Source organism: Puntigrus tetrazona, chromosome 21 (assembly GCF_018831695.1).
Source record: "Puntigrus tetrazona isolate hp1 chromosome 21, ASM1883169v1, whole genome shotgun sequence".
Classification (NCBI taxonomy): domain Eukaryota; kingdom Metazoa; phylum Chordata; class Actinopteri; order Cypriniformes; family Cyprinidae; genus Puntigrus; species Puntigrus tetrazona.
Genome location: NC_056719.1, coordinates 2,155,560 through 2,167,838, shown reverse-complemented (window position 1 = coordinate 2,167,838; position 12,279 = coordinate 2,155,560). Strand labels below are relative to the sequence as shown.

General features: G+C 38.5%; 1 protein-coding gene across 2 annotated transcripts in view; it reads left to right on the top strand.

The window, feature by feature from the left end:
* Positions 1-3,430, top strand: part of man1b1a (mannosidase, alpha, class 1B, member 1a) — a 15,220-nt gene extending 11,790 nt beyond the window's left edge. For both annotated transcript variants that reach the window (XM_043221797.1, XM_043221796.1), the window contains one exon: positions 1-3,430. This exon is cut by the window's left edge and continues 66 nt beyond it. In XM_043221797.1, coding sequence (XP_043077732.1) covers positions 1-141 — 141 coding nt within the window. In that variant the 3' untranslated portion in view covers positions 142-3,430.
* The last annotated feature ends 8,849 nt before the right edge of the window (positions 3,431-12,279 follow it).

Genomic DNA, 12,279 nt, shown 5'->3' with positions numbered 1-12,279 from the left:
AAGATGGAGAGTTTCTTCCTGGGCGAGACTCTGAAGTATCTCTTCCTCCTTTTCTCTGACGACATCGAGCTGGTCAGTCTGGATAAATACGTCTTCAACACCGAGGCCCATCCCCTGCCCATATGGCCCTCCACCTCATGAGGGTAGAGGCCAGAATTATACTAATCTCCACTTGATGTTGGTTTCAACAGGAAATGATGCAAGCTTCCATAAGAAGTTCCCCCTCATAGTTTCTTTGCGGGAATGTTTCTGCTCTGAACAGAGGTGGCGAGTTACGCACCAATCTTTAACTGAGCTTTATTTAAATGCGGTGAGACTCTTTATTCACCCAGAAGAACAGATTCGGTGGCAGTTTTACACATTATGGGTGGTGAAATACCAGAAATATTGTTTCTACTTTATACTTTACAAGACCTCGCTTAACTTTGAGCTCGTGGGAAGCCTGCAAAGTGCGACATGCATGTTGGACAAGCCTGTTCAGCTGCCGCAATATTTAGGTGTTCCATCTGCCGTATTTGGGACAGAAAAAAAATCACACGGCAAACTGCTGAAATCGCACACTGTGAAAAACGCCAAGCACTTTGTGAAATGAAGGCCCCTTTTTTTGGTTAACAGCTCTTTCTATGTGTATTTTTGCAGGCTGTTACAAAAGGACTCCGATTGTCAATTTCTAAATGTTTCCCTTTTGAGTCAGGAGGATGCATTAGGGAACATATCGAGTACTTTTCAGATCATCATCTTGAGATTTATTTGGGAACCCTCTGGGATTGTGTGTTTTTCTGTTATTTATGTTGACTTTAGTGGGCGTATTTCAGCGAACGCTAATGATTTGATGTAGTGGATGCCGCCCGGAGCCCTGCTTGAATTGCTTCGCTGTAGATTTTACTTTATTATTTACAAATTTGAGAAGCCGTTGTGTGGCACTGGATGCTGAGATGCTACGTTTAGCTGAACGGCGATCAGGTGTCTATACGCGTTCATTCATTCTTTCGAACTCCACGGCCGATCTACGCTGAAAATGGATAAACGGTGTGTCGAAATCATGTGATAATAAAGCTACAGGATTTCCCTTGTCACATTAGAGCACAGTGGTAATCTATATCCGCATGCCGCCATCTGTTTCAATATGTTCAATAAGTGAATCATTCACCCAGAAATGAAATGAAAACATCATTTACTTAACATAAACCTGAATTACTTTTTTCCTGGTCAGTTAATTTTTATGTTTTGAGAAAGAAGGTCTTACAGGTTTGGAATGACACAGACATTTCATTTTTGCTGTAAACTTTAAGATTGATAAATGTAGTCTAATGTTTGCTTAACAAAAACCCCTGCTTGGGAAAACTCCCAAGTGCGTATCACCTGTTTATCAGCGCCGTCAAGTGTTTGTTTCTCCTATCATCTCCTCCGTCTTTGGTCAAACAGCAGTCGTCCAATCAAAACATTGCGGCTTTCAGAAGCTGTCAGACCGGCGCAAAATAATCCTTCATCTGAAACGATCCATTTTCAGGGTGATTGACATTTGCATTACAATGTGTCTGTTCTGCGTCACGTTCCCCTAGCTGCTTCTGGTGATACGGTGTCAAAATCTGCATCGCTTGTGCCTTTCGATTTATAGAATACAGAGTGATCGTATGATAATGAGAGATTTCTCCCTGATTGCTTCTCTGGTCTCTTTGCTGCAATCAGCGGTTTGTGATTACCGCTTGTGCTCGCGAGCGAGCGTTAAACGAAGGAGCCCGGAGTGGACACAGATCTGATGAGGGTTTGTGAAGGTCAGGTTGTGTTCGAGGTATTAATATCCAGCGCAGCTGAGCTGGTTTTCATAATGGTAAAGATACGAGCAGGTCTCTGAGGTTGTTATAAAATATAAAGATAGGCAAAACATTTACTAAACTAAGTTAATTGTTAAAGAAATAGTTGAACCAAAAGTAACATTTTGATGAAAATTTGCTTACCCTTGGCTTATCCGAGATGCATTTAAGCTAGTTTTTTCATATTGGAGAAATTCAGCATTACATTACTTACTCACCAATAGATTGTGTGCAGTGAATGGGTGCCGTCAGAATGAGAGTTCAAACAGCTGCTAAAACCATCAGTTATCCACATAACTCCAGGCCATAATCAAGATATTTTAACCTTATTGCTTCCAGCTGAAATAGGATCACTCTGTACATAATGTTGCTTTCTTTAGTAAGAAAAAAAAAAAGTCTTGTTTCGATCAGGAGAGAATTTTGCACAGAGCAAGTACCGTTCACAAGCCAAAACGGTTCTAAACGTATACGTCCATGGGTTTTGATGTGTATTTGTTTTTTTGTTTTTTACTGGAGGATGCTTTAGTATGGACTAAAGGCTCATATTTTAGCCAGAAGCAATGGTTTAAAGTTAAAGTTAAAATGCATTATTGATGGATCTTATAGCTGTTTTAACTCCAGTTCTAATGGCTCCCATTCACTTCAGAGGATCCATTCGACAGCGAGTGATGTGATGCTAAATGGTCTCCAAATCTGTTCTGTTGAAAAAACAAACCCTACATCCTGGGTGACCTGAGGGTGAGTACTTTTCCTGCAGATTTAAATTTTTGGGTGAACTATTCCTTTAAAAGCAATTGTCACAAGCTTTTGCTGTTGTTGTCGATTTGTTTGGGGTTCTTTTGGGTATTACTCGCCTTAATTATTCATTTTTGTTTTATTTAATTTAATGATTTTTTTTTTTTATTTCATGTTTATGTACTAAAAAATGAAAGGTCGACAGTTTATCACATGCGATTTCAATGTGCCACCTTTGAGATGTTTGTTGTATTGCACAATGTAAACTCATACAATTTCCGAGCAAAAGGGACCTCATTTTAATTATGCATACTTTTTCGTGTTAATTAAATTATGCATAATATTACGTATTCATAATTTAAAATCCATGACAAAAAATGCTATCCTGCCAAAATACTCCTGGAAGTGGATATTGAATATTGTAAGCGTTGTCCTTGTAAATACTGTTTGAAAAATCTGCCTTGCTATATTGCAAAAAATAATTTTCTTCATCAGCATTTCGGTTTGTGTTCTTGTAACAGTATCCTTAAAACAAGATACATTTTATTGATGAGCATTATTGCTTGTATTAAAGTTCATTGCACTGTCAAATGTGTTTGCAGGAGCAAAAAATAAAAATATTTGTTGTAATACGTTAATAACTAGCATTCTGCTTCTCAAGTAAATTCTTGTTTTAAGGATGTTTAGATATTTATTTTATTACTGGAAAATAAGATGAAACTACTGTTGAAGTAAGCTGTCTTGGCTTTAGAAGCACATTTGCAGTTTTTTTTTTTTTTTGTATTTGCACCTATAGTTGAAGTACAACTTTTTTTGTGTGTATCGTCTTGTACATATTTCTACGTTATCAGCGTATAACAAAAACAAAATAAAACCAACAAGCAGAAGCTGTTGTGAGTTCTATTTAATGGATGCAGAGATTTGTTTCCGCTGACAAACTTCGAATCAGTGCAAGCAATGCAGCGCCTGACATCTGCTCAGATCCGTGGCTCAGCCATGCACACGTTATCTCTGATCCCACTCGGATGCCCATCGCAACCAGGGCAGAAACGGCACTGTGAGAATTTCCAATCTCCGCTGTGAACATTTTCTGTTGCTGACTTGTATGAGTGTTTTCAGTCATGCACTTTCTTGGTTGCCGAGGTGAAGAAATCGGGGCTCCTCTGACTTGTCTGCAGAATGTCAATGTCATGTTCGCTCATGCATTTATGATTGAGGACTGCTGCCCAGAACTACTTTTTACATCACAACTTACTATCATCTGAAAGCTTTAACGCAAAATTAATCATAATAATAATACTTTAATTTTATCAATGATCATTTTAACATTAATCAGTAATCAATTTATTCATTTCAAAGTTTGCCAATCCCAAAGCATTAGCCAACTCAAATTTATCCACTTGTTTGGTCTTAAATGAGTTGATCCAGCTGAGGAATACTGACCTGGTGTGGTTAAATTTGTTCCCAGAGTTCACAGCGTGAGCATGGCCAATTTTCTGCATGACAGTGAAGTGTGACAGGCCCACGGCCGCTACATCTCCAGTGTTGAGAAACTGCTGTATAATTGCTTCCCTTCTCATCAGGAATGTCCCTGCCTCTTCAAACATCATGGCCTCTGTTGGTTCCACCGAGAAAAGGGCACCAAATTAAAGGAAGATGACATTTGTCTTGTAAGTTCAGCCCTATGAATTGAGTGATTGCTGGTAGCGCTAATTGGATGAAGTTGGTTTGTTTTTTGGAATTTCATAATTTTTTACTAATGTGGTTGACGTTTCTTATGCGTTTTTGTTTCTTTTGTTGTCTCAAATTCAAAACATTTCAAATGACGTTTTTTTTGTAAGAAATGGGTCTGTTTTGGACACTTTTTGCTTGGAAACCGTGCCGGATTTGTGTATATTTATGTCATGATTCAATATTACAGATAAAGGATGGAAGGGTGTGAATAGAAAAAACCCCCCAAAACATTAATAATGCATTTGTTTCTTACAAGATTGCATTTTTTTTTTACTTTACAGGTTGCCCTATATGAATAAGCTGTTTGGGCTTCACTGCATTCCGTGCAGAGGATCCATTCATGAGCAAGAGATTTAATGTTAAATTACTACAAACGTGTTCAAACGAAGAAACAAACTCATCTACATCTTAGATGGCCTGGGGGTCATTCAATTATCATTTTTGGGTGAGCTCTTCCTTTTTAAAAAAGCTTTATTAAATTGAATCACAAACATGAAATTAAAGCGTAATGAAATAAGCAAAGGTTAAATATAAAAATGTCTGTTATATATGTTGTTATATACTTTTTAACAATGTATGGATAGAGGAAATGTGATTATAACACGCACGAGTGTTGCTCTCTGGGTTACCTTCATGCGAGTGGAACACAGGCACTTAACCGGGAAAGGGAATTCTTTGGCTTTCTAATGGTCTGTCCCTTAATAGTGACGGCTAAATGTTCTCATTAAAGTGATAAATGCCCATGTTAGCCAGCGGTTTACAGCTGTTTGCGTGTGATGAGAGAGTCGGATAGACCCTAGAGTGCGGTTAGGGGGTAAACACAAAATTCCGCCAATATTCCAGCTGGCTTGGGTATTGGGAAATCCGTGTGGAGCTGAGGGTGAAACAAGGGACGCATTAGTGAAAGCTTGCAAACTGTCTGAAAGCCCTGGGCTAAAAGCGCTGAACTCCGAAAGATCCTTTTTAAACATCAGGGAGGAGTAGATTGACTGGTAGCTTGGAAGTAAAGTTTACAGCATATTTACGTTGTTCTCTGACTGACAGTGTCTCCGTTGAGGTGAGTAAGAAAGAGCAGTAAGAGTTTGCTTTTTTTTTTCTGCTGAGCACAAAAGAAGATATGCTGGTATAACCAAAGTTGACGTTAGCTGTCCCTTTAAGTTTCTTTGCTTTCAGACCCACATCTCCGCAAAGCAAAACTCAAAATCCCCTTTTATTGTGCGTTCAGAAGTATATGCATTAATTAGAAGGTTTCCACTCCAGTAAATCGTCAGGAACGATTAACAGAAGGATAAAGATGATCAATTTTGGTGTCCTTCAGGGAGTGAGCGTTAATGGGCAACTAGCACTCGTAACGTTTGACTAAAAGGTTTTCGGATGTTGAAATGGGAATCTTCCAGACAGAGGGAGGAGGAGGTGCTTTCAGGCTTCAAGGTGAATGGGGAGAAGGGCAGAATAAAAATCGGAGACTGACAGCAAGACGGAGGGAGATGTTCTCACCTGCCATATAAGGAGGTGGAAATGACTCCAAAAATCAGTTCACTCATGCAGTGAAGCACCGACTTCCTCCTCCCGGTACAGGTACCGGATTTGTCTGAAGAGGGCCTTTGGTGCGTGGGCTAAATGCGTCACACACGGTCCCCGGTGGTCTGACAGCAGCTCCACAGGGACGGCCTGTCGGACTGACGATTATAAGCTAAGGATAAACACACAGCCGCTCTCAGCTGAGCTGGGGAGCGCGCGCTAAAATGAGCTGACAGGTGCGCGCGTGGTGCGCCCACGCCATTCGTTCTTTGAAAGAGCTCCAGCTAGACCCATAAGACAAAGACGGGTGATGCGGAATGACATCCATAATAAAAAGGGAAGTTCAGCATCAGATTAGAGCGGCTCAGACGATACCTAGTACAGCATCAGTATGCCCGATGCACATTGTCTCGGCTATAACACTTGCTGATAAAAAAAGAAGCCTTTGGACTACATAAATTTACCAACTGATTTAAAAGTTTCAGTTGTGAAAGATATTTGAAATTTGTTTTGCTCCATATATTACGAATTCTACCTTCAACGTGTGTGTGCAAAATTGCGTCCCGCTCTGTTTGAGGTCGATGTGTAAATTTTAGGGTTTTTTTTCTAGTGTTTTTTTTCTATTGCTTAAAATAAGCTTGATGATTAACAACCCATAATAATCTTTCCCGGCACTTGGCAATATTGGAAACGAATTGAACTAATCATGCAGAGCCATCTAAAGGTAGCGCCTCTGATATTTGATTAATGAATTGTAATAGACTTTAAATAATACGGCTTCATTTGCATATTAATTCAATATTATATGGTAGGTTATGAAAATAAATAAATAATTTGACAAGTAATTAAAAAAAAAGTTTAATGTATTCATTTGCTTATATTATTGACTGATTGATTGATTTATTGATTGATTGATTGGGCCTCCATATCAAACAGGCTTTTGATTGGACAAATAGAAAATAAAACTTGTGAAGGTTAGCACTGCGAAAGATAATTTGCCGTAGTGTTCACCACTACGCCCCCTTCTCCAAGCGAATACCCAGATTAATCCAGGGTTAAAACCAGGCTTTACCTGGTGCACAGAGTTTTATACCCCCTTAAGTAGAGTTTAACAATCATGAGAATATGTTCAAAGCACATTTTTATGATGCAAAAAATATTATTACACACCTCTGATAATTCCCACGGGTTCCATCTTCACACACATTCCGTTATTTTTCAGGGGCCTTTGACTCATACCTCTGCAGACTGAGTATTCCCTTGCTAAAGGTGCATATGGAGCTTCAAGAGCACACTCTCTTGATTACGAAGTGAGCTAATTTTCACATGGGGCTCATTAATTGTTGCCGTGTGCATAACAAAAGCCTTAATAAGTGCTGTGAGTGCATTCCAACAAGTCGTTTCCTTGTCCCTATTAATTTTATGCCACGAGGCAAGTTCCAAATTAAGCATCTTGTCTGTTTGCTATTTCAATGACTGCTTTTTAAAAGGGAGCAAAGCAAAGGTCACTTAAAATCCTAAAGGGAGAGGTCGAGTAGCCAAAAGCTATTTGTCTGAGAGGCATGGCTGGGATGGTGAGCTTTCTATGTGCAGACAGAAGCCCTGCAGCCGTAAATAACGCTGTAAATAATGGCTCTTATCATATGTATATGAGTCCAACCCACGCTAATGGAGCCCATACTGAAGAACTTAAAGGTTCTAGCCCTCGCTGCCATTTCCATATGATACATGCTGGGAAACAGAGACGGGGAAATGGCTGAGTATGTGCTACCTCTTAACCTGTACTCACAAAGTGTAAAAAAAGATAGAGAGCTCTGTGGATTAATTGAGTTTTAACAATACAGACAGATTCCAGTTTCATACGTTTCTATTGTTTTCGGCCATTTTTGTGAGTTTTTCAGGATTGGGAGAAACGGCAATAGTCTCTTCAACGATTCTGAATAGATTTTGAGAACTGACTCGCTTTTATTATGTCAAATTAATGTAAACACGGTCAATGTCCTAAGGACATGATAAAACATCCAAAAGGTTGTGCATTAGTAATATTGACAAATCAATAATAATCTAACAGCAGTAATGCTGAGAAGAAAGGAAAAAAATCCTCACTGTTTAAACAAACTGTAAAGTAGTTTTTTTGTGAGTTTATGTGAGTTTTTTTCATTTAATTGATTTCATTTTCGTTTATTTATTACGAATGGACCCTTCAAATGTTCTTCCAGTAATGTTAATATTCATTCAAAGATATTAAGTTATTATTATTATTATTATTATTATTATATAGCAAAATGTTATTTATACATTCTTTAAGTAACATTATTTCTAAAACATTTTAATTGGGCTTTCATTTAAAATTTTTGTTGTAACATTTCACAGCATTTGTGAAATTCCATGCAATGAAATGTTCACTTAATGTTTGCATAATTAAGAATTAAAAACTAATCGTCATTACAAGTTACAAGTTACAAGTTAATGAAAATGTTGACTAAACTTTCTTTTTGGGAGCCGGTTGAGATTTTCTCCCCTACCGTAACTTGATGTTTAAAAGCCTTAGACATGCCACTCACTTTAATAAGGATAGAAATTGTATAGAGAGTCAGAATGAGGCAAACCAATAAAGGTCAAGGGTGTTCGAGAGGAAAGTGGTCAGTGGATAACTGTTAAGAAGGTTGGAAAAGTCATCCTCGGCCATTTGGCTGTTTTCGCTGCAAATTGCTTTCTCTGCTGAGAATTAGACATGGAGAGTCCCCACATAACCCTCCTCTGAGGACACGATGTTGGAGCACCGCCATTTTCGTGACGCTGATCATTTGTATTACAAAGTGATCATGTTTACGTCCAACAGTATGGTGGTGGTTTAAAGCCATTAAAGAGAGCTCATTACACTTTTTCTGAACAAAAGTGAAGACACAGCACAAGCAATCAATTCTTGTCATTACACCTTTAATGGTTTTTGTTACCACAAACTGTTAGATCGATACAAATTAAGAAACTTCCCGGCATATTATTTACAAGCCATAATGTGAAATCGCTTCGCTGCGAGGATTTACCTCAAGATGGCTTGAAATGAAAAGCTTTTTGTTCTTGCAGTTGTTGAAAATATAGAGGAGCGTTCATAATATTATACGGGAGTAATGCTGTTTTTTCTTTGTTTTTTTTTTCCTTTCCAGGTCAACAGCACACAGCCTCTGTGTTTTATGGACTGAGCATTTTTCAGTAGCTTCATGTCAGGCTGTGGCAGGAAAATGGATGAATGAGGACATTGTGTGTGAGAATGACAATGAAATATAACATAATAGGGTGCAGCATATAACACAGAGAATGGCACTAGCATCTGAGAACTGTGGCAGGTCTCCCCGATGCTACAGTAAATAATGAACAATAAATATAACGGGTAATAAAAATAAACAGTTAGAGTATAATGCTAAAATGAAATATTGCAGCTTCCAGAGCACACTGAGTACAGTTCAAAATAATAAAGCTGCTGCTTATGGCAGGACATACTGCCTAAATCTTGTCTTCTACATTGTACTTATTTTTTTTTTTTTATGTAAGTGCATAGTAGTCAAGCCACTTAATATAAACTGGGACCCAAACTTTATGTATTTATTTATTGCATAAACTTAATTGCCTAAATAGCTTAAACGTTAAATCAAAGCTTACTTTTCAGTAGAACTGAACTGTTGTAAGAATGTTTAGATATTAATACTTTACTGACTAAAACTAGTATTTATTGTATATTTGTCTATACGCTGCAATATATACAATTTGCACTAGACAGCTATGCCTCTCAGATTCAATGTACTGTACTCTATACGAAGTAATGCTGTATATTAGGATATTGACTTTTAAAACTGTATGTCAAAAAGTACCTTGTTCCTCCTACACTGCCTGGAGGACAAATATATTACGGTTGAAAATAAGAGACAGTGCCAATTCCAAAGAAATAGATCAGTTTATTGAACCCATCCATCTCTGTGTAAGGCCAAGGAATGGGGAATAATTTACATTAGCAATAAAAGCAGGGACTTTCACGTTCCTTCACGACCCCACCAAGATCTGGCTGTGGAGGTAAATTGCCCTTGTAATTCAATGGCATTACCTGAGCCGCTTGAACAAGTCAGTGACCGGCAGACAAATGAGATCCATATTGAGAAACCTCATATCCTTCAGTCTTACAGATGCATATTTACAGCCCACTTATCTCAAAATCATTGGGATTTTTTTAGACCTGCCATTTAAGCCTTTTTTTTAAATTTGACACTTTGTGTGTAGAGTGTGTAGTTCCAACATCAACCAGCAGGGGCTGATGCAACAGTACCTATGGGCCTATTGAAGGGTAATCAACTGTGTAACATTAGTTTTGTGTAAGTAGCTAATAAATTAAAGGATTTATTAAGTGTAGCATTACAGCAATTGCTCACCAATGGGTCCACCGCAGTGAATGGGTGCCGTCAGCCTGAGAGTCCACACAGCTGATAAAAACACCACATGAATAATAAAAAGGTTAAACTTCAAACCGACCCTAAAATACGAATCCTCTATACATAGCGCTGCTTTCACTATTATGCATTATAGGCTCATATTTTGGCCAGAAATTGTAGTTAAAACACCTTGATGGAATTCCTACTGACAGGCAGCTTTGTGCTTCACCAGGTGTTGACGGACTGGAGTCAGACTATTTCTTTAAGGCTGAATTAGGTTGTGACTATCGTAATTCCCTTTATCCACTTGATCGGGAGCTTCCCGAAGGATGCAGTTGTTTATGAGGTATGAACACACAAACTCAGACTCTCTGGGGTCTTGAATAGTGTCTGTGTCAGAGCTGTTGAAAGGCCGAATCCATTCACGCTCTCCAGCGATACCTCCAGGTTGCTCTGAGTCACTCTTTCCTAAGCCTATTACATAACGTACTTAGCAGCTTTTTCTCAAAACAGAGATTAATACAGTCAGCCGGTGCGAAGATAAAACTCTCTGGTTCGACTGTGTATATAAACAAATTCAAAGCGTCACCTGTGCGTTTTCTTGTGTGCACATGCCCCTTATTAGTTCCCGCGTCAAACTGACTGTGTAGCGTTATCGTGCGGCGCTTTATTCCTCAAGACATTTTTCAGCTTTGGCATGTGCAATAAGGTGCTGCGGTCTGCACTATAAATTGAAAATCAAATAGATAGCCAAAGTCATTAGCGGTGCTGATGCAGGCGTGGGGATAGGGAGAGTTAATTAGATCTTTCTTCCGGTGCCTACCAAGCTGGAATTCAGCTCATTGTTACTCTGTCTATGTCCAGATTGGAGGCACGGCAGAATAATCGTGTTTACCTTGCCACCTTGTCGCTTATACTCAGTAACTGCATTAATTACGCCCATCAATCACTCACTGTCTCTCCGTCCCTCCCTCCTGACCCGTGTGTGCCGCTAAGCTCTGAGAAAATGACTAGACGCCTCATTATCTGATACAGGTGGACCACGAACGTCTGATTATTGCCTTTCCGTGGGAATCGTGCGGTCAAAGCTCAGCTGGGTTGAGATTCTGTCGTCTCTTGACGCACCCGTCTCCATTGACACCTGCGCCCGCGTCGTCCGGAAACCCATTTGGCTTTGGATGTGTGAATGCTGACTCAGATTTGTGGCAGGATTTCAGTGTTCTGCTTTATGGGATCAGTCCTGAAATGCTGTAAAGGATTTTGATTTAAAGGCTCTCCGTCATGTTCTCCCGTGATGTGAACCAGGCTAATGTGGTCAGAGCTGTAAATGTTTATAGAGAGGTAAAACATGATTGAAGGATACATCTTAAACCCTTGAGGGACATTCACTTTAAAATATTAACTTGGTTTCTTGATTTACTAGTAGGTTATGTGTTTCTATTTTAGCCGGAAATGTAATTGTTTCTCTTTGAATTGCAACACCAGAAGAATTTGTGTATTTCTAATGAAGTTGCAAGAGCAATGCTATTTAGTAAATTTTTTGTGTTTCATGATAGTTTGCCTACAGTTGATTCTTACACTAGCAGTAGGTTAAAACTACTGTAGTAGTAGTAGTAGTAGTAGTTATAACTACTGATAAACACACACACAGACCCACACACCCACATACGTGTGTAAATGTGTATGAATACATTTGAAGGGTTTACTTGCAAAAGCAGATATTGTTAGTTGGCTGTATTTTTAGTTATTCTAACCTAATTAAAATAACTCAACTACAGTCTGGTTAAGATTAACTGGATTGCACACTGAAACATTGTTAAAAACAGAGCTATCTGTTTTTGCAACTGACTTCACACACACACACACACACACACACACACACACACACACACACACAGTGATATGCACAACTTTTCTTTTTAATTGAACAGAAAACAAAAAGACTAAAAACAAAGTGTAATAAAAAAATTTTTAATCAAATTATAAGTAAATTCAAATAGAAAATACAACAAATACAACAATAAAAACTAATTAAATTAAAAAAAAGAAAAAAA